Source organism: Mugil cephalus, chromosome 21, assembly GCF_022458985.1.
Source record: "Mugil cephalus isolate CIBA_MC_2020 chromosome 21, CIBA_Mcephalus_1.1, whole genome shotgun sequence".
Taxonomy (NCBI): Eukaryota; Metazoa; Chordata; class Actinopteri; order Mugiliformes; family Mugilidae; genus Mugil; species Mugil cephalus.
Genome location: NC_061790.1, coordinates 7,749,059 through 7,776,053, shown reverse-complemented (window position 1 = coordinate 7,776,053; position 26,995 = coordinate 7,749,059). Strand labels below are relative to the sequence as shown.

General features: G+C 41.5%; 5 protein-coding genes across 6 annotated transcripts; 2 read left to right on the top strand and 3 right to left on the bottom strand.

Annotated features, from left to right (window-relative positions):
* The first annotated feature begins 4,169 nt into the window (after positions 1–4,169).
* On the top strand, positions 4,170–6,936 carry mrps10 (mitochondrial ribosomal protein S10). The gene is made up of 7 exons (XM_047574064.1): positions 4,170–4,303; positions 4,489–4,541; positions 5,162–5,231; positions 5,337–5,476; positions 5,579–5,687; positions 5,891–5,980; positions 6,072–6,936. The coding sequence occupies exons 1-7, from the start codon at positions 4,232–4,234 to the stop codon at positions 6,150–6,152; spliced, it is 615 nt and encodes a 204-aa protein (XP_047430020.1). The 5' UTR covers positions 4,170–4,231; the 3' UTR covers positions 6,153–6,936.
* Positions 6,937–7,091: 155 nt separating this feature from the next.
* Positions 7,092–15,188, bottom strand: si:ch211-51e12.7 (uncharacterized protein LOC336335 homolog). Of its 2 annotated transcripts, none has more exons than XM_047574066.1 (6): positions 14,988–15,188; positions 12,268–12,356; positions 11,669–11,818; positions 10,715–10,855; positions 10,400–10,525; positions 7,092–7,822 (listed from the first exon to the last, which is right to left on the bottom strand). In XM_047574066.1, the coding sequence occupies exons 2-6, from the start codon at positions 12,354–12,356 to the stop codon at positions 7,741–7,743; spliced, it is 588 nt and encodes a 195-aa protein (XP_047430022.1). In that variant the 5' UTR covers positions 14,988–15,188; the 3' UTR covers positions 7,092–7,740. The 2 variants fall into 2 exon arrangements, with proteins under 2 accessions (XP_047430022.1, XP_047430021.1); XM_047574065.1 differs by lacking the exon at positions 7,092–7,822 and adding an exon at positions 8,734–9,835.
* A 266-nt stretch (positions 15,189–15,454) lies between these two features.
* On the bottom strand, positions 15,455–16,800 carry msgn1 (mesogenin 1). Its single transcript, XM_047573134.1, has one exon. The coding sequence runs from the start codon at positions 16,299–16,301 to the stop codon at positions 15,870–15,872; it is 432 nt and encodes a 143-aa protein (XP_047429090.1). The 5' UTR covers positions 16,302–16,800; the 3' UTR covers positions 15,455–15,869.
* Positions 16,801–16,947: 147 nt separating this feature from the next.
* Positions 16,948–24,140, bottom strand: LOC124998675 (flap endonuclease GEN homolog 1). The gene is made up of 13 exons (XM_047573133.1): positions 23,666–24,140; positions 23,349–23,547; positions 23,094–23,270; positions 21,893–22,003; positions 21,736–21,809; positions 21,564–21,649; positions 21,331–21,481; positions 21,139–21,175; positions 20,981–21,061; positions 20,778–20,908; positions 20,631–20,692; positions 19,476–19,625; positions 16,948–18,958 (listed from the first exon to the last, which is right to left on the bottom strand). The coding sequence occupies exons 1-13, from the start codon at positions 23,824–23,826 to the stop codon at positions 17,592–17,594; spliced, it is 2,787 nt and encodes a 928-aa protein (XP_047429089.1). The 5' UTR covers positions 23,827–24,140; the 3' UTR covers positions 16,948–17,591.
* A 76-nt stretch (positions 24,141–24,216) lies between these two features.
* On the top strand, positions 24,217–26,950 carry ppil6 (peptidylprolyl isomerase (cyclophilin)-like 6). Its single transcript, XM_047573959.1, has 8 exons — positions 24,217–24,348; positions 24,452–24,547; positions 25,040–25,228; positions 25,478–25,540; positions 25,710–25,857; positions 26,021–26,080; positions 26,184–26,319; positions 26,409–26,950. The coding sequence occupies exons 1-8, from the start codon at positions 24,271–24,273 to the stop codon at positions 26,518–26,520; spliced, it is 882 nt and encodes a 293-aa protein (XP_047429915.1). The 5' UTR covers positions 24,217–24,270; the 3' UTR covers positions 26,521–26,950.
* Positions 26,951–26,995: the final 45 nt, after the last annotated feature.

Genomic DNA, 26,995 nt, shown 5'->3' with positions numbered 1-26,995 from the left:
ACCAATAACGTAAGGACAGGCTGCAAGTTCATCACAGGGCCACATAGAGATACTGGATAAAAAAAAAAATATTTTACCCTCTCTGGACAGACAACCATGCACACTCACATTCACACTCAGCAACACAAGACAAACAAAATGACAAAAACAAAAAACAAGAAATGGGGGCTTGGGGTAAGGGGTGTTCACAGTGACATGTATGTCCTTGGACACAATGTCGATCACTATATCGCCATACCGCCCTTTAGACAAAACAAGACAAACACAAAACAAGACAAAAACAAAAACACAGATTTACAGTGGGAGAGGCTGGAGGAGAGTAGGACTGGACTGTAGGGGCAGCAGAAGTCAGAGGTCAGGTCCTTGGAGTTCTCTTGAAGAGGCTGAGGAATCGCTTCTTCAGAGATTTCTTCTTTTTTTTTGGCGGCGCCTCCTCCGGTTGCTGCTCTAGATGTGTGAGTGTGTTTGTTAACACATTTCTGGAATTTTCCTCCTCCTCCACCTTCTTCTCGAGGGCCTCCTGTGAAGACTGCAAACGCTGCTGGAGGTCAGACTTCTCCTGGTTCCACACTTTTTGTTGGTTTTCCAGGTCCTTCTGCGCCTTGATTGCTGCAGCCTTCATAGTGGAGGCTGTCTCCAGGTTCTTGGCCACGTAATTGCGCCTTTCTTCCTCCCACTGGCGTTGTTTATCTTGCATCTCTTTTTGCAGGGCAGCCAGTGCTGCTTTAGCTTTGGTGGTTTCCTCTACCTCTTGTTGCAGACAGCTCTTGGCTGTCTTCCTTTTTTCTTCCTCTGCCTTGATTGCTTCTTCAAGTTGTTGAACGTGCAGGGAAGCATTTCCATGCATTGTGTCCTTTTTGGAGAGTTCCTGATGAAGGACAGTCATGTCTTCTTTAGCCTTCTTGGCTTGAGTTGCAAGAAGCTGTTTCATCTGTTCTACCTCTTTTAGTAGAACAGTGTTGTCTTGATCCAGCAAAGAAACCTTCTTTGTCTTGTTGTCCAGAATTTTGTGGAACTCCAGCTCAGAGATCTGATGTAGACCGTCGTTCTGGTTCCCGGCACTGGCACATTCAAGCTGGACTGTGGCCTGTGGTTTCTTGGCTGTGTTGGCACACAGCATCTGAAGAATTGGATGTACTTCATCCTCTGCAGGCTGCTGTGTGGCCAAGGTAGAAGCTGGGGAAGATGGTTCGGCAGCTGTCACAGGTACTTCTGGAACTTCCCTCTGGGGGACAGTAGATGGTTCCGCTTTAGGAGTTTGCCCAAGCTGGTTTCTCAGTGCGGATGGTTGTGGTTGAGGTCTCATGTTCACATGATGTGGTTGCATGAAACGTTGGGGTTGAGGTCTCATGTTCACATGATGTGGTTGCATGAAACGTTGGGGTTGAGGTCTCATGTTCACATGATGTGGTTGCATGAAACGTTGTGGCTGAGGTCTCATGTTCACATGATGTGGTTGCATGAAACGTTGGGGTTGAGGTCTCATGTTCACATGATGTGGTTGCATGAAACGTTGTGGTTGAGGTCTCATGTTCACATGAGGGTTGCATGAAGTTGGCTGAGGTCTCATGTTCACATGATGTGGTTGCATGAAACGTTGGGGTTGAGGTCTCATGTTCACATGATGTGGTTGCATGAAACGTTGTGGTTGAGGTCTCATGTTCACATGATGTGTCTGCATGAAACGTTGGGGTTGAGGTCTCATGTTCACATGATGTGGTTGCATGAAACGTTGGGGTTGAGGTCTCATGTTCACATGATGTGGTTGCATGAAACGTTGGGGTTGAGGTCTCATGTTCACATGATGTGGTTGCATGAAACGTTGGGGTTGAGGTCTCATGTTCACATGATGTGGTTGCATGAAACGTTGGGGTTGAGGTCTCATGTTCACATGATGTGGTTGCATGAAACGTTGGGGTTGACGTCTTGTGTTCACCAAATGTGGTCGTGTGGAAGACTGTACTTCAGTCTTTATGGCACACTGTGCTGGGGTTTCTGAAGAATATACTTCAGAAGTTGCCACAGACACCTCTGGAGCTGTGGCAGGTAACTCTGCCGATTTGGCAGGTACCTCTGGAGATGCAGCAGGTACCTCTGGAGATGCGCCAGGCAACTCTGGAGATGCAGCAGGCACCTCAGGAGCTGCACAAGGCACCTCAGGAGCTGCGGCATGGACCTCTGGAGATGCGGCAGGCACCTCTGGAGATGCAGCAGGAACCTCTGGAGATGCACAAGGCACCTCTGGAGATGCACCAGGCAACTCTGGAGATGCAGAAGGCACCTCAGGAGCTGCACAAGGCACCTCAGGAGCTGCGGCATGGACCTCTGGAGATGCGGCAGGCACCTCTGGAGATGCAGCAGGAACCTCTGGAGATGCAGCAGGTACCTCTGTCAGTATATTTGGCAGAATTAAACCAAAGCTGATTCTTGCCGTCTTGTGTTGTTTGAATCCCCTCTTCATGGCCTTGTTGTTCTTCTGCTCCCGTTGCATGAGGGGTTGAGTCTGCTCTGTCTGGAGCGCTGGAAACTCGGAATCGTCGAGCTGCATGCTGAAGTTCTGCTCAACGACCTCTTGGACATGAGATGTGATTTTCCAGGGGTTTGCTGGCTGAGGTTGCTCCATCGTAACAGACTTCTCTGGAAGGGAGATGTTGTGCTGAAGGTCACGCAGAGTGGCCTTTGGTATTCCTCTGCGGACCTTGCTACGGTATGTTGCACTTGTCTCCATTGGGAATCGATGTGTGCGTCGACTACTCGATTCAATGTGTTGCTCTGATGAACGTGAAATAATGCTTGCTATCGCTCGCTGTGTGTCTTCAGTAAATGTACCGATCATAAACTCACTGGTGGACTTAAGGGGCTTGCTCCTATTTATACTCCGGGAAGATTGTCAACATCAAAGGATCAAAGCATCAAAGCCACTTTTTTTATTACGTTGTAGTGACGTCACTCCTTTGGACAAAGAACCATCGGGTGTCACCTGACACCAGATGACGTCACATTCTATTCTATACATGGAGGGCAACGTTCTCATATTTAATGGCGGAAATCACTATATCGGTCAGTTAATTAATCATTACATCAATCAATTTAATATCGTCTTTCAAAACTCGATGTAAAATCAAATAGTTTGATTCTTCAGTCATATTTTTATTTTCTGTTGCTGTCGCTTCCCGCTCACTTTTCACACAGGAAAGTGACTATTGCGAGGGACAGGTCAAGAATCTGTTTTTGGAAAATGACAATCCAAATTTCTGTGTGGGGGCGATGCGGCGGGGGAATTCAAAAATCACGCAATAGTAAATCCTGCAAAGCGACACTTTTTGAGACGACTGGGACAATTCAATTCTTTATCGCCAAGGAAAATAGAGGTAATCAGTAGCAAATCTCTTATAGGCCATGTAGACTACTCATTTATGTACTGCTGTACGTTTCAAAAGTTAGTTTTAGTTGTTAGACAGATATCCGAGGGATGTAGCTAGTGCGCTCACTTTCCGTTACCGAAGTATGATCCAAAGGGAGAAATATGATCCATTATGTCGGTGGTTATATGGCTGGTCAGTTAGCAAAACCGAAACTGTAGAAAGCCTAGGCTAAGACAAAACGTCATGTTTACCAACTTGCTGCAGGTATTGGCTTTGCCTCCAGGTTTTGGGTAAACATTTCAAGTCTCCCTCACTTTCACTGACAAGTCTCACCAAAACTATCGAATTACCGCCACAGATCGCAGAAAATAAATAATTGTTGAAACCATACTATGCTTGTGTAGGCTACATTATTTCAGGAGTTGCTCCAGTTTTGATTCGACATTATCAATTATATTCCATAACTAAAATTTAATGAAAAAATAGTAATAATAATAAAAATAAAAAAAAAACAAGAAGATGCTATCAATTTAATTAATTACGCGTTATCTTTGTACGAAAATATTAATCACTTATCACGATACGTCACTCCACAACCAGAAACAGGAAAGCAGAGTATGAATGAAATACATTTATTTCATAAATAGACGGCATCCTAGAGGGATCAATAGATCTGCATCTGCAGATCTTAAGTGTATCTTTTTTTGTCCTTTTTATTTTCTTTACTGGAAAAATACATTGACTGTATAAACTGAAAAACCCTCCGCTATAAAACCATAATTGTAGTTTGTCCTCCCAGACACATGGGTTCAGTAGAGAGTAAACATGATTCTTAGTCTGTGTCCGTCTCCATTAAGAAAAACAACATGGCCGCTCCCATGGCTCTCAGGCGAGAATTGATGTCTTTGCCAAGGATATGGAGAGGAATCACACATTTGGTATGGCAACTCATGTGGTTTATGTTTTGGGACAAACATGTTCGAACAATTGCATAACATGAGAAAAAAAGAAAAAAGAAAATTAACGCAAATGTCACATTTGTGTCACTCGTGTTTTTTTTTTGTTAGCATTTTGGCTAACACAGTAAAAGTCATCTTACTAATTTAGTTTTCTTCATTACCAGGGACCGAGAAGTTTGACTGCATGTTCAAGTCACAAGAAATTTAATACAACCCGGTAAGAGGCCTGTCTTATTCTTTATGTGGTTTGATTTTACTTAATTTAGTAGTAAATGCGTTAAACTCCACTATGAGCTAAATACTTTGCTGTGTCTGTGACATCAGTTATCATTTCTTTTACTTTTAAATGGATTAAATCTACTTTTTTACTCCATTAAGTTGTCACAATTTTCCTCACACACATTTACAGCTATTAGTTTTTATTAGCTACGGGTTTACAGGTTCAGTAAACTGGGTAACTATATACAGAATTTATTTATATGTCCCTTGCCTTAAATCTCTTAATTGATGTCTTATGTATTTTATATATCATTTACATATTTTTTTCTATATGAATGTACCATCCACATATTTGTAGAGAATTATAAGTATTGGACATATATTTACATGTATAATTACACAATATACTGTATCTCACGTTTATTCCATATTTTTATGAAGATGTGAAGATTTTGTTCCTTTTTTTCTTTGTATTTATTTTTTCATCACTCACCATTAACAGGCTTTTTTTTTCAGTGCAGGAACTGTGCTTCATATGTGATTGAGATGCACGTGTTTAAGTATATTAATCATAATATAAAACATTCCTAAATGTTAATTTATGTTTACTTTCTGCAGGTTCCATCGTCCGTCGACGCCTAGCACTTCCTTCCACACAACAACGTTGTTATCATCAACACCCTCAGCTGTGAGTGTTTGGTATAATTTTTATTTACCTCCAATCTTAATGTGAACTAGTTTACACCAGAGTGCCGTCACATGGGAAAGATTTCTGTTGTGTTTCCTTGTCCAGATTACGGTAACGGAAGAACCGGACACGTTGTTCCATAAGGTGCTGGTTTTGGTGAAAAGTCATGACAGAGCTGTTCTGGACAGCTACGAGTTCTTCGCCACCATGGCGGCTAAAGAGCTGGGCATCACCATCGACAAAGTGTGAGTCTTAGCAAACACAAATTATCAGTGCTAACAGTTAAATACAGTGTACCTTATTTTATTTTATTTTTTAAATTAATGTCACGTTTATCTCTGCAACAGTTTTGAACCTCCCAAAGACATAGAGAAGATGACACTCCTGAAGTCAGTACACATCTTCAAAAATCACAGGGTCCAGTATGAGATGAGGACACATTACCGCTCCATTGAGGTGAGGTGCTTGGACTGAAATATGACTAAAAGGAACAAAAAAATACCACACAAATAAGCTATTTTTATTTATTTATTTGTCTGATTTCTTCTCACACCTTTTGGATTTGTATTAATTTATTTAAGGTTACAGTAGTTATTAAATCTTCAGAAAAATGAGTTATGATAATGTCACTGGTCTAAAACGTCTCTTGTTTTCTGTAGCTGTCTCGTTTAACGGGCAGCACAGCACAGGTATACCTCGAATACATCCAGAGGAACCTCCCTGAAGGCGTAGCCATGGAGGTGACAAAGGTAAGACGCTACAGAGTCGGACATTAATCACTGACAACGCCTACAAATGGGTGAAACTAATCCCGTCTTTTTGTTCTGCTCACATCGTCAGACTGCCATGGAGAAGGTTCCAGATCACATCCTCAAACCCTTGTGGGACGACAACCCCACTGATGAGAAGCCCGGCCAGTGAATACAGCCGTGACGAACAGAAACGTGATTTCTCTGTGAATATGTTTAACGGAAACACGTGTGTTCATATCCTGAGCTGTGTTCTTGTTGCCTTCTCTGACATGGCAGCGTGGAATCGCATGATTAAAACAAGCTCTGCATTCAGTGACACTGCAACTTTAACTTACCTCTTTGTGCTGTTTTCAAGTTGGGGTTGTGTTGCTAATGAGTTAAGTCAATGTTTAAGTAGCTGCATTGAAGTCAGACCGTTACTCCATATGAACACACAGCGTCGGACACAAGACCAGCACACGTTCCATTTAAATGCATTTATTGAATATTAGGTACACAAAAAACAAATATATACAAATCGACATTCATTTTGTGTTTAGAACACGTTGTCGTTGTAAAACAGGTTTCAGCAATAAAAATGTATGATGGATCATTTTTTTTCCATGTATCTATTTAAATATTGTCATTTTGTCTTGTTTCTTCATGTGCTAAACTGAGTTGTTACGCAGAGAAGACACTCGGATATAAAGAAAGACATTAACCAGTTTTAATAATAACAATGCAAATAGTATTATTGGGAGTAAACTGTAGGCCCTGACGGGGCTTTTTTTCCTGTTTGTACCTGTTGGTGGCTGGGTTAGGATTAATATATTTAAATGCTCCCACTTGTGATGAACGTCCTTGTAATTTGTCCTACGATCAATTCAGCAAGATGCAGAAATTCATCTTCTTTTTGTGCATGCTTGCATAAATATGCCCGAACTCACGACAATAATAAAAGCAAGTCTTTCTGAGGTTTTTATTATTCTTCAGCCCTGTGAATGATAAAACTATTTAACTAAAATACAATCAGGCAACGTTTTTTTCTCAGTATTTCTAAAACTTTATCCCAGAAACCGAGAGCTCTTAGTGGCTTGTTTTGCTCCATTCACTTAAACTGATATCTGCTCTAATCATTGAGACTTTCACTTAAATGCCAACACATCAGGACAAAGGCCTGGATACTAGTGTGAACAATGGTCCTACGTGATCAGCCATAACATTATGACCACCGGCAGGTGACGTGACAGTCTCTGTCAGTGTGTGGGATGTATGAGGTAATAAGTGGTCGTTTTGTTTTTGGAAAACGGACGGGTGGAAGGATCTGAGTGAGTTTGAATAGAGACAAATCATGATGGCGAAAACAGGCCAACAGGAATCCAAATTGCCACAAGAAATTCCCGTCGGCTCTGGTCCACAAGTGTTCTGTCTGGTCGGCTGTTTTTCACAGCAGATATTTTAACTTGTCATAAGGTCACAGGTGCTACTAGTTTTAGTTTCACATTCAGTGTGCCAGTGAAAATGACCACTGATCTTTTAAGGATGTCATTTTCAAGCCATTTTTGATTATTTGTGTAATTATTTTCTCCTTGCATTAGCACACAACAGACCCGTCTAACAGGATTTCGCAACACATAAAACCTCACCGGTCTCTGCACGGCCCCCGTTCCACCTCCTGTCCTGAAAGAGAGAATCTCCTGGTTTCAGAGAGGGAAGGGTTTTAAGGGATTAAGAGGAAGGCTCACCTTTTCCAAGTGAAGCGCCGAAAACCTCAGGCGTCACGCTGCTGGTGGAGAACGAGAGAGGTGTGAGGGAGGGCTCGGGTTCCCGGGGCCCCGGCTAACTGTACTGTGTGCCCCCCTTCAGGAGACAACAACAGTCAGTCCATTATTATCAACCAAAGGGAGAAACAAGAAGGGGCTGCAGAGGCTGAAGAGGTAGCAAAATGTACTGAAAGTTGCTGAAGAGATGGGGAAAAAAAAAACAAAAAGGACAGAGAGGAGAGAAGGCTGCGGCTATTTACTGGTCACCTCTTGGGTCTGCAGGAAGCATTCAAGTAAAAATCCTCTTTTTATCTAGAGATAAAGCCTAATCGCTGGTTGTAACCACGTCCTCTTCGTTTGATTCCACTGTTGCTTTTGCCAATTTAGCGAAAAAAATGCATTCACACGGAGTTCAGCTTAATTCTCGGTTATTATCTTTTTTTTTTGTTGTTTTTCCATAAGATGTCCCCTTTATTTTAGGAATCAGAACATGTGTGTGGACTCCCTGAATCTTCAACTACAAGCATGGCAACAAATTATTAAGATGTGAATTGTATCACAGAAAAGATTAAATAGTGAGATGTCAAATTGTAACTGCGTGAAAACATGACAGTCCTTGGTTATATCAGAGTGTTTATCCTTTGCAGATGATGTCCTCCTTTTAGACATGCTACCACTGATTTTTAAAACTGTGTCGTGACAAGATGTTCACTCCAGTGGAGCGGTCCTCCAGTCAGTTTACACAGTGAATGAGAAACAATTTCAAGTGCAACTCACAGATTACTTTGTTTTTTTGTTTTTGTTTTTTTTTCTAGGTTAATATCAGCCCTCAGCCCTTGGAGATGGATTCAGTTAGATCGAGAATATAATATGTTCCCTTAGGGGCTCCAAGCTCTCCAGACAATAAGAAATCTAATGGACGGTCTTTGTCACATGAATATTTAATCTCACACTGACAAATGCAAATGTGGTACAGATATAAATTGTAATGACAACTCTCAGACTTGGTTGTGAATAAACAAAAAAAGAAGAAGTTTATTTTTTTAGTTTTATTTTTTTTTTCTCTTCTTTCACGACTGCCTCGCACGTCTCGGCGGTTCTCATAAAACACATTCACAGGTTCACAAAAGTATGCTGATTATTACAGTGAATAAAGATGTAACACTTCAAGAGAACTACACACAGTCCTTAACGGGAGCAAATACGAAATGGAATTTGCTTTCATTAATTAGAGCTACTGGATATATATATAGTTCAGTACGCTAGTATATCATTTATAATGCCTTTTCCTTGTCATTACATAATCGATTGCTGGAGACAAACACGGATGTTTCAAACAGCAATACTCATAACTTAAAATAGCTGCACATTATAGATAGAAAATTAAATACTCATGAATACAAATAGGACACTGCCTTAGTGTTAAACAATATCTGCTGCACTGTGCGGTGAAGTTATAATACATAACTACTTCCATGTAACAAAAGGGAAAGGTTAGGGAGGTGTACTAAACTAATCAGTAGCAGTGCTCGAGGGCTGCTGTGCACTCTTTCATTAAATTTACCCTCTTCCCCCACCTTCAACATACAGCGTCACCCATTTTTCAACCTTTATTAGGAATCAGGAAAACGTCTTAAGGCTCACAGGGTGACTGTAACAAGAACCACAGAACATTTAATGACATGAACTTCTCCTCCCTTCGAGACCGACTTCAACCGTAACAGTTTGTGTCACGACAATGTAAAATAGTCTCTACAGTACCAACATGTTGATAGGTAACACAGTGCGATAATGCCTTTACACTGTTGTATCGTGAGTCCTTTTTTTTTTTTTTTTTTTTTTTGTTGCCATTACTCATTTTTCACATTATTTCTGTGCCAGTAGACAATATCAATAACCAGGAGTATTTTCTTGATACTCATATGTTACATAATATCAGGGGTGTTTCATTCACTGCACCACTTTAGGCCCCTTCTACGTTAACAAGTGCTCGGTTATGGTTTTTTAGGGCAGGCTGTGTTAAAAGCGTCGGCCACCAGGGGGGCCTGGCCACCTCTGGCCTCTGCCAGGTGGGGGGTGAGGCGGAGGAGAGACCGGTCCATTGTGGTAGCTGTGTAAAAGGATAAAATCACACATTGGATTCTTGGCTTTGGCCAATAGGGGGCACACTCTGATAAGAGCAGCCGTGTGAACTACTCCATTGGGGGGGGGGTGTGATCCCCTCCCTAACTGTGTGTATCTTTGAAAGAAAAAAATACAGTTTAATATATTTTTTTAAGTTTCATAGTCCATGCACTATTTAAGAGTGTGGCTTCAAAGAGGATGAGGAGTAAGCATAGTTTTATTTATTTTTTTTAACTGACTCAATTCTATTACGGCTGCTTTACTTCTTCTATTTGACAAACAACCGAGTAGTTAATTTAGTTAACGTCAAGAAAATGAAGCTGGAACAAGACTTTAGAGAAAGGGACAGAAGAAACTGTGCGTTTGTGTAGCAACCCTCAGTGCTTTTGCTTAAAGTTACGGATTCGCAGATGTTAAAGATCACATCTGGTGTAAGCAGCTCTCAACGTGTGCAAACTCATTCAGAAATCTTAAAAGTGAGCAAGCAAAGTGCAGCGAATTGTGACTTTTTCAAGCTTAAGCGTGATATTAATACTGAAACACCTCTTACCCTCTCGGGCCACGGGGGTGGAAGTGGCGTGGGGGTCCAGGGGGCGGCATGCCGCGACCTCGAGGGTGTGGAGGACGGCCTCTGAAACCAGGATGGCCCAGAGGAGGGGGTGGAGGGGGTCCATGTCTACAGACAGTGACAATTTACAGATATGAATATATATTAGTGCGACAAAAACAAATTAAAGTGACAAATCCAAGTATCAAAAATGTGTCTCAATGTATCCTAACTAAAAAATAAACTTTAAGGACAAATTTATCTTTACAATCTTAAGACAATCCGGTGCCTTCAGGTGCATTTAACGGAGGGCGTTACCTGGGCATGGGTGGAAAGGGGCCTCTGAGGTGCATGGGGAGAGGTGGGGGAGGTGGAGGAGGAGGTGGGCCCATGCCCATCGGTCCACCCCTGCCTCGATGACCTCTGAAGTCTGGGTAAGGTCTCATCCTTCCCATTCCTCTGCAATGACGTGTAATTGTTTAGCCAAACTTATTCATTTAATGCATAAATACAGTACACGTGAAAGGCAGCAGTTTAACCTTGGGATAAAATCCATAACAAATAAAAAAAGACAAACATTTCTCATGTTAGATGCATTTCTTTTTCATGTTATGTAACTGTTTGGATACTAGTCAATTAATTAAAGCTTTACATTTTGTCGTACTGTATATACGTATTTTGTTATTTGTTTATTTACATGCTGAAGACAGAAAATATTAAAATGGTAGAAAAATGGTAAATTGATGTGCAGGAGAGCTGACCTGTACCTATATAAAGCAAAATGTATCTACAATTGTAAAGGAAAATTAAATTACCAATAAGATGAAAAAAGAAAAAAGAGAAACAAAAAATATAAAAGGTACAAATCATCTACAAATTTAGTGGAAATTAAAAGTAAAAAGTAAGTAATAAGTACAAAATTTCATTATACATAAAACAATATTAAATGCATTATGTAGATGTTTAAAAAGCTACAAGTCTTGGCTGGAGAATTTTCAATTTAAATTTTCAATTGTTTTTTTAAACGATGATAGCGAAGACGTTGCTTTTAGAGATGCAGGTAAATTGCATAAGAAATTCCATAAGAAAGGTCCTCTGAGCAAATAAAAGAGGTAGTACATAATCCCACACCCTTGGATAAATCACTCATGTAAATTAAAAACAGAAGAGGTCCCAGAATGGAGCCCTGAGGTACCCCACAAAGAAGCTTAGCTCGATAGAAAGCGTACAGTTCTGTATATACTAATCGCTGTGCACATAATAAATAAGTACCTCATTGGCCCAAATCCATTCATGGCTCCATCCTTCCCTCGACCCCTCCCATGACCTGGAGGACCAAAGCCTTTCATAATGCCCCGTCCACCGCGCATGCTGCCTCGAATCATGCGCCCCCCTCGACCACGGCCCCTGGGCCCACGACCCCTGAGGACATAAAACGAGGAGAGAAATGTTACTAGCTCAAGTACAAACCTTTTAAGTTTCACTTTAATGACCAGAAAGGAACAAAGTCAAAATACAAATACGCCTTCTCATCAATAAAAATTTATTAAAAAAAGGCCCAGCATAGTTATAGCCAATAGAAACAAGGGTCATCAAATCTCTTGATTTTACTTTACGGTCGGTCACAGTTATCAACAACCAGTCATTTACCAGTTTTATAATTTAAACAGCGTATCTTCTGTACAGCGTGACCCTTTTCCCATCTGCTCTCAGCCTCTGTAGTGTATAACTATGTATAGCTGTTCACCAACCTGACCTCCCCATGACTGCTTTACAAAATAACTTATCAAAGGGATGCTTGAAATGTCACACTGGCCAATAACTGTGTCCATAAATACACAATACGGATATTAAGAGTCAACCGGACATACCTGGATTTCATTTCCATTCCGGGTCTCTCAGATTCATCGTCGGATGTTTTTGATGTTTCTGTGACCGGCTCTTCTGTGTCTGCGTCCATCTGAAAATGATTGGTGTCCGAAGTTATATACAAGAGACCTTCCATTATGGACGTCAATTTAACATTAATATTAAACAAACCTTAGAGTATATTCCACAGTAAACCCCAAAAAGTAAAATACAAGCATGCGTGCAACGCTGATGAAAAAGACTGTTTGATCATAGTGTGTGTTTCCATGAGTAAAATGTATTATTTAAGCATGTTTCTATTTTTAAGGTAGGTAATTCATGCAGAAATAAAGCCCAAAGTCCCCTGCAGATACAAGGTAATGAGGCATGATGAGGACAAATGGCAGCTTCTTTCCCAAACATTTATCACATATGAAGACATTTTTATTCATCAGTTTATTATTTGATTATAATACTCCGTGATAAACAACACATTTAGGTATGTGCTCCAACAGGGTCACACATATATTTCCCTCAGCAGATCTCAAAAACACAAAACTCCAGTGTAGCATTTGCACCACTGTTCGGTAGTTGACTTTGTGCACGCTCCTACTCAAGCAGGTGACGGCTTTGCGTGTTAAGCACGAAGAACTGCAAGTTGAAGCCGGTAGCTCGAAAATTATTAATAGTCCCACAGCCCAGATCACAACTTCAAAATGCAGCATCTGTGCCAAAGCTTGACTCAAGTGTGGAGTGTGAAAGAAGATTTACTGGGGAAAAGATATAAAAAGAAGAGGTGTGAATTCAGTATAACGCCAGAGAATTGTTGGCATGGAAAAACAATCTAAACTTCTCTCTGAAGGAGCAGCTGCCTCAGAGGACCGAAACCCCATGACAGACTTAGAGGGTCCACACATGAACTAGTTACTCTTTTTAGAAGAACAATAATCTAATCAAAGCAAACAATAAAAAGTGCAGCACCGCTTTAACCATCCAGAAGGAATAATACAGTATTTTAAAACAATGGTGTAGACACTGTAATGTTTCATACATTATTTTATATCAACAAACGTCTATGTAAGTATAAAATCCTATGTTTTAAGATAGGACTGTTTGTTACAACTTGAAGAATTACAAACTAAGAGTAAGTTTTAATTCGTGCAGAGAGTATATGTACACACACACTCACTTGTCAGTTCATTATTCACACTATTGAGAACGAACACATTTTAATATAACAGCACTGCACAAAATCTTTGCTTTATGACTTTAATAATATTCAGTTTATGCTGAAACAGGATACAAGCTAGGAGATAGAAAGATGCATTGGTTATTTTGTATATATTTAGTCCTGCCCATACATACATAAACACCGATCAGGCATAACATTATAACCACCTTCCTAATATTGTGTAGGTTGTGAGTCATCGGAGAATGGACATGGGCCTTCTGAGGGTGTCCTGTGGCATCTGACAACAGGATGTTGTTAGTGGGGGTCTTTGGGGTCTATGGGTTGAAGAGAGGGGCCTCTGTGGATCAGGCTTGTTCCAGTGCATCCTACAGATACTTGATCAGTTTGGGATCTCGTGAATTTGGAGGCCAGGTGCTGTTTTTCTTTTCTTTTTTTTTTTGCACGTGTGTCAGGCTGCATCCTGCTAGTGGTGGCTGCTGCCATCAAGGAGTGTCATCACTATGGGGTGGGGGTGGTCTAGGTGGGTGCTACATGTCTGAGTAACATCCACATGAATGAATGGCCAGGTCCAAAACTTTCCGAGCAGAACACAGAACTGTCACAAGATGGTCAATGTTACTTAACTCCCCTGTCAGCAGTTATAATGTTGTGGCTGATCGGTGCGTATATCTCACTTGTTGTGATTGTTGGTGATCATTTTCTTACCTATTGTTATTCAGGTACACTCAGACACTGTATGTGTGTGTGCATACATGGCTCGATATAGCTGATCCTGATACAACAGCCCTGCATGCAATTACATATTATGAAAGTCAAACTGTTTTTCCAGTCAGAAGCTGCAGTGTTTGTACTGTCATGCATGTTTTTGCTATGAGGGAAGCGTCGTTCTCCCTTTCTGTATCTATCTAATTGTGATTTTACAACAGTATCCAGACAGACACTGACTGGAGGAGGCTAAATAGTATTTTTTTTAGTGCAGCAGTGATATCACATGGATTGCACTGTCTCTCATGCATATAAAATTAACTTTAACCACTCTGCCCATGTCATGGAGGCCATTCACACACACACACACACACATCGCGATATTTTAAAGTAAATAAGAGCCAACGGCGCTTCGGCGTCATGGAAACATTTCTGTCCTGATCCTGAGAGGTGGTGGCTAATAAACACTAAGCTAACAGCACCACACAGGACACGAGTAGCAAACACAAGACTCTAATATTAAATTACTTAGTACTGTTATGCAAAAAAAGAAGCCAACGTTGAGCCAAGCCAGACACATTATAATGCCCTAAATGGGTCATGTCTAATTCCTGGAATCGCCATCCCTGAGCAGTCCTGACTTGAGAGCAGTCACAGTTGCTTCGATATAAACATAATTTAAGATGCGTGTAAAGTTTAGATTCTCGTTTTCTTAATTGGTAATAGTGAAAAATTAAATCTGGGAATAAATAGTGTGGTTGTCCACACAGCAAACCGTTTAACAAAAGGGGCGTTCCTGTCGTTTTAATACGCGGTGAAATACAGGCTAACGACTGAATGACTTACTTCAGCTGGTGGTGCAGGCGAGGTAGATTCAGCAAGTACTATAGCTATATCTGCTAATTAAAAATAAAAAATATATTAGAAAACATAAAAAATATATATACAAAATTTCCTACAGCTCCTTCACGCTTTGAAATGGCGGCTTAGCCAGAGATCCCAGGTTGGGATTTCTTTGTGGAGGAAAACACGTTCAGTCAGGGCCACGCCCACCAAGCTGAACGCTGATTTATGATTGGCCAGAGTTATCTTCTTCCTGCTTGTTTGGTATGCTCGCATTCTGATTGGAGGACACGGATGACGCGTTGGCCAATTGCGTTAATCCTGAAGACGGTTCAGTAATTATCTGGGCCACAGGTTCATCACATAGCAGCACAGATTTATTGCGTGTTTGTAGAAGGAATCTAGATCTCACAGACAGTGGATGAATAACAGTAAAACAAACATAATATATTATATCACCGAGGAAAACGTGTAAAGAACTAAAAAATATGTAGATAAGACAAAAACAAAGACTTATTTAATAGCTTTTGCAGACGCAGCAAAACTTTAAAATATCACACAGCTTCTTAAATTCTGCACTATACAAGAAACACATTCGAGAGATTAAAACCAGTTCCCCGCATGGAGGATGGCGTTGTAAGTTACCAGCTACAAACTAGATAAACTATAAGTCCAAACACGGAATTCATAATTCCCACAAAGGCAGCCACATATACAAAATAATTGCCAAGTGCACGCTAAACAATATTTACAGCATGGGTATGGAAAAAAATATTAAATGCAACCGGGCGATTAGGTTATAAAGTTCAGAGATGCGTAATTAACTTCAGCAAATGTCCGGGTGAGGGTGAACCGGATGCGTAAAAGTGGTCCATTTTGCGTCCTTTACGCACGGCTCAGGATGTCAGAGAGCTTGTTAATGTACTCGATGGTGTATTTGAGCGTTTGTATCTTGGTCAGAGGTTGGCCTCTCTTGCTGTAGTCGGGCGGCAGGTAGTCGCGGAGCTGGTGTAGAGCCTCTGCAAGACTCCGCATCCGCATCTTCTCCCTCTCGCTGGCTTTCATGCGCCTCTTGGTGGACATCTTTGACTTGCCCTGCCTTTGCGCGCTCGGAGAAACTTTACGGCCCGTAAAACCAAAAGAGAAGTCCCCGATCTCCCGATGCTCGCTGGAGTAGCACATCTCCGGCGAGGAGCACATGGAGTCCACCGGAGACTCCGGCGAGCTGGACTGGAGCGACTCTTGGCCGTCTCCGAAAGTACTCTCGTGGCACTTCCATCCAGACAGCAGATGAGCCGTAACAACATCCAGGTTCATGTTAGAAATCCAGATGCTCTCGCAGTGAGGGTGACATTCAGCGTGAATGACGAGCAGATTGTGTGAAAGTCGCGATTTTGCCAAAGAGTTTTTATATGGAAGCAGATCTCCGGAGGTTTATGGGTTCACAGCTCAGGCGAAAAAAAAAAAAAAAAAAAAGTTCAAAGAAAACCGCAAGTGCCAAAATGCGACCTTCCCGAAGGACGCCGTTCGTTATCACTGGGGTGTGAATAAGGCTAAATAGGCGGATAATGTGATAGAAAGAAAAATAATTAGATTCCTTTTGTTGGAAATTACTCTTTAAAGTCTGCACGGCGACAATTGTCAGTTTGATGTGATCCGTCTAATGAAGGGATGGGAGGATGCTGTTTCACCTGAGAGCTTCACACCTCTCTGGCAAGTCAGTCCTGCGTGTGTCCTTAGACTGGACGTTAAGTAGCCAAAGTAGAGGCAATAGACCAAAATTATTGTCACCTTATGGGAAAAAATAACCATACAGAGTCAGCTTGTTTTAAGAGAATCAGTCTGTAAAGAGTATCAATGAAAAGAATCACAGTACAGATATCATTTAATATTACATTCCAAAAAATAAAAATACTTCAAATGTTTACAAATGTCAGCTACTATTTTTTTCCCCCTAGTGCAGTCTGACCAGTTCCTATTCAGACAACTACTCAACACACTTTGCTGCACCATAAAAACAACCAGCATTATTCTCATAAACACTATTATTTAATGTATAATCAGCTTTTATACCAAGGAGAAGCAGATTAAAGAGCCACTAACTAGACTGAGTTGTTATTTGGGCAGAGGATGCAGCTGTCACCAAGCCCCTGCCAGACCTTTCATGTCTGTAAAGGTGTGAGGCCTCACTCATGATCAAGGGGACCAACACCGGTGGGTTGTAAAAACCAATGGCTCAGCGTCCTCCGTCCCCGTCAGCTGCAGCGCCTTCCTTCTCCCCTTAGCTGTGACATTTAGCTTGTCAGGCAGCGGTGGGAGAAAATAAACACATGCGGCGCCGTCAGTGGGCATTAAATGCTTAAACGACAGCGCTAATCCACAGCTACTCCTTAAAAAGCAAAAAGACAGAGACTTTTCCTGCAGCTCTCAAACTGCGTCGCATTATTAATTGGACTTTTTTGTGAATAAATTGACCTTATTTTACAGAAACGGTTCGATTTCTGATCACAAAAGTCCATTGAGGCTTTGTTTATATAAAGTCAGGAGTTCACAGTTAAGAGGACATAGGCTTACATGCTCCGATCCTTCATCCTGCAACTATGTCGCTCACTTCAGAAATTTCAGTCTCAGCCTCTCGGCCAGTGGCAGCGGACTCTCGCCACAAATCACAGAATCGTCGCTATCCGACACAACGACAGGAGACGCTGGACTCCGAAGGAACACATCCCCATCACCATTAGCTTGGGCCCCATCCCAACATTTGTTTTTAGCCGATACAGGCGTGCTGTTTGTAACATTTATCCTGCAGCTTTGAGATTTTTGCCCAATTAACCGCACACTTTGAGCAGTTTCTGCATTCGGTTTGCTCGTTTTGGGGAAAGAAAGCGGCTTGAGGGGGAAGTCTGAAATGGAGGCGCCTTTGATTTCGTTTCTGGGCTTTGTTTTTGTCGGCCTTTGAGGTCCCGACTGATGGTTCTCTGCGTCACTGTCCTCGCTGGACGAGCTCACGCTCATGCACACGCTCTTCTTGGTGGTCTGCGGCACGCTCACGTCCTTCTTGCTGCTTTGACCCGGGGGAGGGGGAGCCAGTGACGACGCCGTCCGGACAAATTTATATTTCTGAGTGGGCTTTCTCGAGGCACTTGCTTTTTCCTTTGTCTCGCCTTGAGCCGCTGGCATTATCTGCTCATTTGAGCTCTGAGTTCCTTTTTCAAATACGTTCGTTACACACTGGCTTTTGTCTGCGAGCGCTTCTTTGCGATTAACAGCCGATATCTTCCCTGACAAATTAACTTCACGCCCTTCTTTACTGGAAATCTGTCCACTGGGTTCTGGATTTGGATGACGTTCGTGAGAGGCTAACTCGTAGTTCAGCTGTTTTGAGACCACATCACTGTCGACCTCCACCTGATTCGTGGTTTTGGCCGTGTTCCTCATGAGGACCCGGTCTCTTAGAGAGAAGTCAGAGTAACACGGCTCTAGAGCAGATCTAGGGTCTGCTTGCTTGACGTCACATAAGGTTTTCTGCTTCGTGTTTCCACCCCCTGATTCCTTGACATCTCCATCTGTGGTTATACTTAGCGAGGCCTCTGTGGAGGCAGCCTGTGGAGAGGATGTGAAGGACGAAGCGTCCCAGTTGATGTTGCTCAGGTGCAGGGCGTCGATGGCAGCAGAGACAGAAGGTGAGGCGGCAGCCTCCGATTCGGCAGCATGAGACAGAGGAGTGTTGGGGCAATCATGCAGACCACTGCGGCTCACTACATCCTTCTGCTGCTGCTGCTGCTTATGGTTCACCGGTGTGTCTAAAATCACAATTTCTGGTTTATCTGCGTTTGAATTAGTGGAAAGCAGCGGCTGCGGTCGAGTCGTAGTATTTGCTGAAGTGGAACTCTGAAGGGTCATCTGGGCCAAGAGATCTGAAATACCATCTGAAGGGTCAGATGGCTTCTCCTTCTTACTTTTTGGTTTCTTTTCTGTAAAGGAAATTGAGACCAAATATCAGAAGACTTAATCTGAATGAGCTTGTGGCTAATCCGAACACATGAACATCGTTATATCTGACTGTAAACTTTTTCCAATCACAGCTTCCCTTCATAAAAGGAGGCAAATCTCTACAGCGGTGAAAACCAGGGGGAGCGAAGCAGAACCTGCATAAAGTGACGGCAAAACCTGCGAGACAGACACCTCAAAACTGCATCAAAGCCTTTGGTGTGAACTGGTCAAGCTGCCAAACTCTACATTTTCAGGTGTCAGAGCAGCTGTAATAGACAGCCTTGAAAAACAAGTCAAAGCTCCAGGTGCCTTTGATCAGGACGCCCTTGTCAGCATGGCGGTTTGGAAGGTGTCCAGGGAGCGTTAATTGTGAAAAATGAAGCTACATTTACCCTCAGATTTTACAAAAGATCTGCACACACAAATATATTTCACTTAACATTGTATTTTTATGGAGTTCTACGCATTTAAAGTGAAGATTATGAATGACCGTCTTACTCTTGGTCTTGTTCTCCTGAGCCAGAGCTTTGTCTCTCAGGTAGCCCTCTACCATATCGGGGTAGGCCACGCGAAAGAGAGACTCTTCCTCCACTGTCTTCACCTCATGTCGATCCTCTGCAGGACGATCTTCAGGAAACACGAAATGTTCTGCAGGAATAAACTTCAAGGTGAGGTGGACGTTGTTTTTTTATCCAACATCGAGAAAAAAAATACAGATCAATCCTCTAACTTTATATTACAGACTGTAACTACCTATTTTTTTTTTTTTTGTATCAATCTCTCATCTACACATATAAAATAATAAAAAATAATGTGACTTTAAAAGTGGACTCAATTCAAACTTTGCCAAAGGTTAATTCAGTGTAATATTAATCAGGAATATCTGAAATGTCAACATTCACACTATTAGAGGATCTGCCCTTTAAGTTTTTTTTGGGCATTTTCTTCTATAAATCTAAATAGTTTCCCATTGATTTCCTGTTGACCAACAAACTGATTAACTGGCTCATCGTGGAACTCTGCTGTATCTACTGCATGCGTAATCGTAAACTCAATCTAACTGTTCAACTGCTTTCTTGATTTTGGGATATTTAAATAATTTGCAGTAGTGACACAGTTAGGCCATGTGCAAATCACAAACAAATTTAAATTTTCACCCAGTTTATCACTAATTTTCCTGTTTGGACCTAACACATGACAATCGAGTGGGTTTACAGGCGGCAATTTAACTGCAAGAGACATTTGCGTTGTTACTTGAGTAATCTGCACACAGTTACGCCCATGACACAATCATTTAGTTGTTGATATATTTGAAATACCGACACACAGTCAGAGTTAGTTGATTGGGACTTTCTCAGGCCGGCCACGTCAGACGGGCTTGTTAGTGAACTTTGATACGAGAGATTTCCCAGCTCAGGGAGGAAGCCGGTTTAGCACCTAGCGGCTGTTGTGACTGATCTGTCACCTTAACCCCACCTCACAGACAGGCACTAACAGACAACCCGGTGACGAGCACCCCGCGCCCCAACCTCCACTTAACGCAGCAGTCATGTCACTCAACTCGGGATTGTTTTCCCTCGTTTTATTATGCGAGATTAAAAAAGGAAATACGAAAACAGAACATCTGCGATTGAACGGCGGATTTAAACTGACCTGGTGTGCTCCAGATGACCTCGAAGCAGGCGACAGAATTCCTCACCCTCGGTTTGAATATTCTGTCGTAGAAAATAACAATATTATTTGTTAAGCACGTACAGAAAAAAACACTGTCGTTCTGATCTTTCACTGAGTTAAAACTACCGGATGGGCTTGATTTGCGAAGACATGTCTCTCCCGTATTTTCTGTTCATCAACTCGGCGTAGGTCATCAAGACTAAAACCTTTTCGCTGGTGTAGTGCGTCGGCCACTCCATCTTGTCGTAGGCAAATTTCTAGAGCAACAAAACACAAGCGTTCACATGCATCTCTCTGAACATGTGGGAGATTTGTTTTTAACTCATTACCTGCATCAGCAGCATGTTTGGCTGTCTCCTCTTGAAATGTGACACAGGCTTGTCCTTGGACACTAGAAACTCACTGATGATCTGCAAGATGCAGTTAAAGCATCAAAACCAACCCAGATATTATGTCAGCTCTTATAAAAAGACAGAATTCACCGTACCTCTGTAAAAGGGAACTGTTGGCTCGCGAGAGTTTTCCTGAAAAATGAATTTTACATTTTTACCTTTCAATTTATGATTCACTTTGCACAACCGTGTGATTTCATATTCTATTTTGTGTTACTTCTCGTTTATTACACTTAGCGTTTACGTGATGAGGTCAGGCTCGTGTTAGTTCACAAAAGGGAGCGTACTTCCTGATGTTTGCCTCGAAAGACGAGGCCTGGCGGGCCTGCTCGTAGCGGTGCCAGTCACAAGGACACTGGTAATCGAAGTCCTGAGGCTGACAGTATCGTTCGCTGTCACAGAGCGCACACCCGACACGCTCGTGCGTCTTCGCGGAGCCTGAAAGCGAAAAGAAGATATAAAAGAAGGGTGCACGTTTGACGGGAAAGGAAATGGATGAGCCGAGTCACTAGAGACTCACCAGGATGGCGACACATGTTGCAGTGAGGAACCTTCTTCACAACTCTGTCGGGTATATCTGGATTCTCCTCTTTCCACTTCACGAACCTGCAGCAAAAATAATCCAAGAGCATGAACACAAAACTAAATACGGTCTCGACAAAAGGAGAAAAATGTGTGTTTGTGTGTTCTACCTCTGAAGAAGTGTTTGTCCTTTCAGCGTCTGGATGAGCCTCAGGGCCTGCTCTCTGCCAACACCTGGAATTCCCTTATGAAAGAGTGAAAGGTGAAGTTGACTCTCACAGCGGAGATTTCGATGGGAAAAATTTTAGGTTAATGTGTCCTCGCTACCTTAGGAATATAATCACAGCCGAGGAGAATGGCCAGACCGACAAGGTTTTCTCTGGACAGATGCAACTCTGTTTGCACTCGGGACGTCTTGTAACAGTCCACCTGAGGGTCCTGCAGAAAGAAGACGGATACAATAAGATAAAATCTGCATTTGTTGAAAAATAATACTGCTACGTGCTGCAATCAATTATTTTTTATATATATATTTGCTTTACTTAATACAATAACTAAAGTATTTTGAGTTCAAACACATAAACAGAAACGAATGGAGGACTCCTCTTTCACAGGACAAATTCAAACTTTACCCCACAAGCTGTTGGTGTCATGAATGAATTGTGCCCCCTCTCACCTTAGACTTAATGTTCAGCACTTCTACAATACCACAAGAGGAAGCGCTATTCACTAGATTTATTTATTTTATATTATATTTTACTAACTATTAGCAGTGGGAGAAACACCATCTCATTTTATTTATATATGCAAATGCATTAAACAAATGATAAATAAATAATCCTAAATAAATTGTGACTAAAAAGTTTAAGTTGCCAATTGGAAATTCTTACACAACATAAATCGTTGCTTCCTCAGAAATAAGACATCTTTCAGAAGTCAAAACTTGGTGAATACAAGACGTCTCCTACATCACCGAAAGTTCATAATAGCGTGCAATAAACGCATGCATTAAGTTTCCATTTCCACCTTGAGTAAGTTTCTACTGAGAATTCCCTTTTGAAACTAGTTTTGATGTTGTTAATCATGCTTACAGGTACTTCCTTAAAAACTGATTTGAGGTGAAGTCCTAAAATGTTGTGAATTATCAGCAAGGAGTTTGAAAACAGTCAAATTTTGAACACACTTCATTCTGTACAGTGAAGCTCAAGAAACCCTAACAATATAACAATAAATTAATTTCCCTCTGTATAAATAATGTATCTATCTATCTATCTATGACAGGAGCATGTTTTGGAGAGGAAGGGGACTTAAAGTAATATAACGTAAAACAAAGAGTATGTAACTACTTTACCCAACAGTTTATTCATATAGAGATGTAGTTAGGAAGGACTGCTGAAGGTCCTTATTGTCACAAATAGACCAAAGAGGGGTCGAGAGGAATCATCTGAATTAAAGAGGCTCTGAAGATTTCTAAATCTCATGGTTTGGATTCTTCTCCACATTTTGAGATGAACTTCCAGGAACGTACTTTGCTGTTCATGTTGAAGTTCCTGTAGACGATCCGGGCCCCGTACAGGAAAGCATCTCCATCATTGGTGATGCAGCCGTCCACCAGGCCCTGTGAGTCCAGGTAAGCACACATGGCCTCGGCCTCGCCGGAGGCCGTCACCCACGGCACACCCAGGTAGTCCAACATCTCTGCACACTATAGACATGAGCTGCAGTCAGCAGAAAGCAGACTAGGACAAACACTTAAACTTATTGTTACAGCATTGAAACCAACCTCTCGTAGTACAGCTTTAAAGCGCCCTCTGCTGGTGTTTGTTGTGGACTTGGGGGCAGATGCCTTCTTGAAACCTCCATACCTCGCTTCTGTCCTCTTGTTCATGGTTTCTAATTTAATTTTGGGAGCTTCTCCCTCCATGACGAACACAAGCTTTACCCCCATCAGTGTCAGGGACGACACACGGAAAAACAAATTCCTGCAACAATACAAAAGAGGACTGCATTGAGGGGGGGAGACCGATAACCCGCTAACGCACAGAAACACATTAGCAAAACATTACGAGGAATTAATCACCATCTATACGTGGGGATTACCTCAGGTGGGGTTTAGTAACTCTCCCCATCATCGCCTGGACGTGCTGGGCCTCGCACACCCATAAACTCAGGTCCACTGCCAGCGTCTTTCCGCTCAAGCTGTACAACGGCACCGACTTACGAACCGGCTCGATGATAGACCACAAGTCGTGAACACCCATGATGACATAAATCTTGAGTTTAAATGATTAAAGACAAAGAAACGTTGAGGAAACGCTCATGCTAAACAACACGAAAGACAACAACAGATCCGGGTTTTCAAACCGTGGCGCCGTTAGGACGCGTCACAATTCGTTGACGATTCCTTTACTACGCTCCCTTGTTTCTGTATAAACCGTCTTAACGTAAATAAATAAAGTAAAATGATAGTCTGTACGGAATAAGAGTAGCCACGATGTGGTTTCGTGAGAGGAATGTGTACCTTTGTGTTTATTTAATGTAATTTCAAAAAAACAAGGTCGAAAGGAAGGAAACGTTTTCTCGAAGTTGATCGAAGCCTGCCGTATTTTAAAGCAGACGTCATATTAACGCGACTTCATACGCTTGTCGCCATGGATACGAGGTTACTGTTTTCTTTCCTACGGTGTCCCTCACCTTTTTAAGCCATGGATTCCAAAACACAGATAGAAATTGTCGGCTTAATTAAAGACAGTCAGTTCCATGTGGCCAAAAGTATCGCTGAGGTAAACATTTTATTGTCGTTACTATAAAAATTATTTTTATTTATTTATTTATTTTACCTCAGCATTAACGCCAATTTGATTTGCTTGTTTGTGCACTATACAGGAACTAAAACAAAAGTTTCCTGAGGCTTTTTTGGATCCAAAAATTGATCCACTCCTTGAATTTGACTGGCACACATACTTGTGCAACAAGAAAAAGGTATGCCACCTTCTTATGGAAACTAAACATAAGTACAGTTCATTCAGGGATGGAGAGGTGAGAGATGAGAAGCTCCAACGTCTTAACTCCATGAGGAATAGAAGAAATAGTAAGGAACTTAACAGAAAGTAGTATAGGAGAAAGTAGTAAAGAACAACTATTACAAGTAAAGTCACGCTGAAAAGTCCGACACAGTTGTTATGCTCTGGTTAACCTCATCTGTACTTGGAAATAGATGATGTCACCAATCTCTCTGTGTATCTTACCAGTAAGACAATTAAAGGTGTTATCTGTCCCACCATAAAAAGTACAACAAAACAAACAGGGAACTGAGACAGATGCATTTTCTTCTGTTATGAATAATAGAAGTGAGTGTGAGAACTGCAGCAGATAAGTTTCGTGATGCTCCAAACCTAGACAAATAAAATACTGCTGTAGCGCGATGCCATGTTCTTTCTGAGACATCCATTCTTCCAAACTGTTTTTTTCCAGGAGCTGCGTGGTGAAGTGTGGCAGTACTCCAGCAGCCTTATGTGCTTTCTGAATGGCATCCTCCTTGGCAATGAAAAAGATCTCGCCAGCTGGGCCAACAATCAGTGGAGCTTCTCTTTCACTCGGCCTCAAGCTTTTTATATGGCTCTCGCTGAGGACTACTATAAGAAGCACTTCCAGAAAACTGGGGCAAGTCACCACCGTGGTTACATATAAATCATATACACTGTAGGCAAAAATATGGATGTGTCTTTGGTTCATTTCTCTTCTATGGTTTACCACCAAATTGGTTTACCACTCATACAACTTCTGACCTTTTTAGGTTAATGTATAGGTAATTTTGGAAAGCATCAGACTCTTCTATCTGAATAATATTTATCAAAACTGTTCCATCTTGAAACTTTACACAAAAAATACACTTTTATCCTTTCATTACAGCATCGGTTTGTCTTCATGGACATTGAGATAGCAGGAGAAGCGGTAGGGACGTTATTGTTCGAGGTGAGGCAACTGAGACAAATAAAGCACAGCCTTCAAATTCACGTATTTACTTTTTAAATCAGCATTTATATGATCGGAGGCCACGGGGCATTTGATATCGCACAACAGAAAATAGATGATCACTGGAAAACACTGTTGGATCCGGACACATTGTCTTTCCTCTCCTCAGTTGTTCTCAGACGTGTGTCCAAAGACATCAAAGAACTTTGAGGCTCTGTGCACTGGAGAGCGAGGACAGTCGCCGAGTGGCCTCCCGCTCTGCTACAAGGGAACACTGTTTCATCGGATTGTGCCCAACGGCTGGGTGCAAGGTGGAGGTGCTGTATGGGCCAAACCTCATAAAATATTCAATACATGTACAACAGGAATATTATTAAAATATATATTAAAACATGTTTCACAAATTTTCTCTACATGTAATAGAGTTAAACACAGATGAAATATCAATAAATTATCACAGACGATCTGTTTTGTATGCAGATATTTCTCCCCAGAGTAAAGGTAATGGAGGCGAGTCGATCTATGGACCAACTTTTGAAGGTACAGATATGCACATCCCATGGACATTTGTGTCCATATTAGGAGCATTAACTCTTCTAATCTACAGTATATTCCCTTGAATATTTGCCTGACTTCCTTACAGATGAGAGTTTTGCTATTTCCCACTCTAAACGTGGCATTCTAGCAATGTCCAATAAGGGACCTCACACCAACGGATCCCAGTTCTACATCACACTACAGCCGACACCCTGGATGGACAAGACATACGTTGCTTTTGGGTTGTTATCACTAGCTAAATTTCCAAACGTAATATCTGCTCTTTTTCAACAGTTGGAATGACGTCTTGTGTCTTTTTCTGCTTTTCTAGTCAAGTGGTCGAGGGTGTCGATGTCCTGAGGAGACTGGAAGAGGCACCGACTCGTAATGAAAGACCCGAATATGAATGTAAAATTACAGGCTGTGGAGTATTTAATCCGTAGCTCCTAAGCATTAATGACTGGTGCCCTTTGTTCAAAAAGTTTTTTTTTTAATGTCGTAGAAACAGTAAAATAAACACAAGATACATGTACAACTTGACTCACATTGTTTTTGTCTACAAAATTATTCATCTTATCTCATCATTATCTTATATATTATTTGTAACATGATTTTAAGGAAATTAAGCTGATGTTCTCATGTCTGGGGAATTTCTAGCAGTTATTGTTTCTTTTTATTTTATTTACAACTAAACCTATCAAGAAGCTGCAAAATTAACACAGACAATATTTAAGGTGGGAGGGAGAATTTTAATTGATGTCATGGTTTTCTAGGAATCCCACAGTGTATATCCTCTGTTATAAGTACATACAGTCCTTTACGAAGTGATATAGTCACTGTGTATGTATGTATTTACTTACTGGGACATCATAGACATCATTGTCACCGACTGGTAGACTGAAATAAAAACAGAAATAA

Excerpts from the sequence above, each read along its gene's own strand:
- mrps10 (XM_047574064.1), top strand. The coding sequence starts at position 4,232 with ATGGCCGCTCCCATGGCTCTCAGGCGAGAATTGATGTCTTTGCCAAGG. Across the intron at positions 4,542-5,161 it reads AAGAAATTTAATACAACCCG|GTTCCATCGTCCGTCGACGC; the intron begins GTAAGAGGCCTG and ends TACTTTCTGCAG. Across the intron at positions 5,232-5,336 it reads TATCATCAACACCCTCAGCT|ATTACGGTAACGGAAGAACC; the intron begins GTGAGTGTTTGG and ends TTCCTTGTCCAG.
- ppil6 (XM_047573959.1), top strand. The coding sequence starts at position 24,271 with ATGGATTCCAAAACACAGATAGAAATTGTCGGCTTAATTAAAGACAGT. Across the intron at positions 25,541-25,709 it reads TAGGGACGTTATTGTTCGAG|TTGTTCTCAGACGTGTGTCC; the intron begins GTGAGGCAACTG and ends TCCTCTCCTCAG. Across the intron at positions 26,320-26,408 it reads AAGACATACGTTGCTTTTGG|TCAAGTGGTCGAGGGTGTCG; the intron begins GTTGTTATCACT and ends CTGCTTTTCTAG.
- si:ch211-51e12.7 (XM_047574065.1), bottom strand. The coding sequence starts at position 12,356 with ATGGACGCAGACACAGAAGAGCCGGTCACAGAAACATCAAAAACATCC. Across the intron at positions 10,856-11,668 it reads AATGGATTTGGGCCAATGAG|AGGAATGGGAAGGATGAGAC; the intron begins GTACTTATTTAT and ends ACGTCATTGCAG. Across the intron at positions 10,526-10,714 it reads CCCTTTCCACCCATGCCCAG|ACATGGACCCCCTCCACCCC; the intron begins GTAACGCCCTCC and ends CACTGTCTGTAG.
- msgn1 (XM_047573134.1), bottom strand. The coding sequence starts at position 16,301 with ATGAACCTGGATGTTGTTACGGCTCATCTGCTGTCTGGATGGAAGTGC.
- LOC124998675 (XM_047573133.1), bottom strand. The coding sequence starts at position 23,826 with ATGGGTGTTCACGACTTGTGGTCTATCATCGAGCCGGTTCGTAAGTCG. Across the intron at positions 21,176-21,330 it reads TTCGAGGCAAACATCAGGAA|GAAAACTCTCGCGAGCCAAC; the intron begins GTACGCTCCCTT and ends TTCATTTTTCAG. Across the intron at positions 21,062-21,138 it reads AACAGTTCCCTTTTACAGAG|ATCATCAGTGAGTTTCTAGT; the intron begins GTACGGTGAATT and ends TGCATCTTGCAG.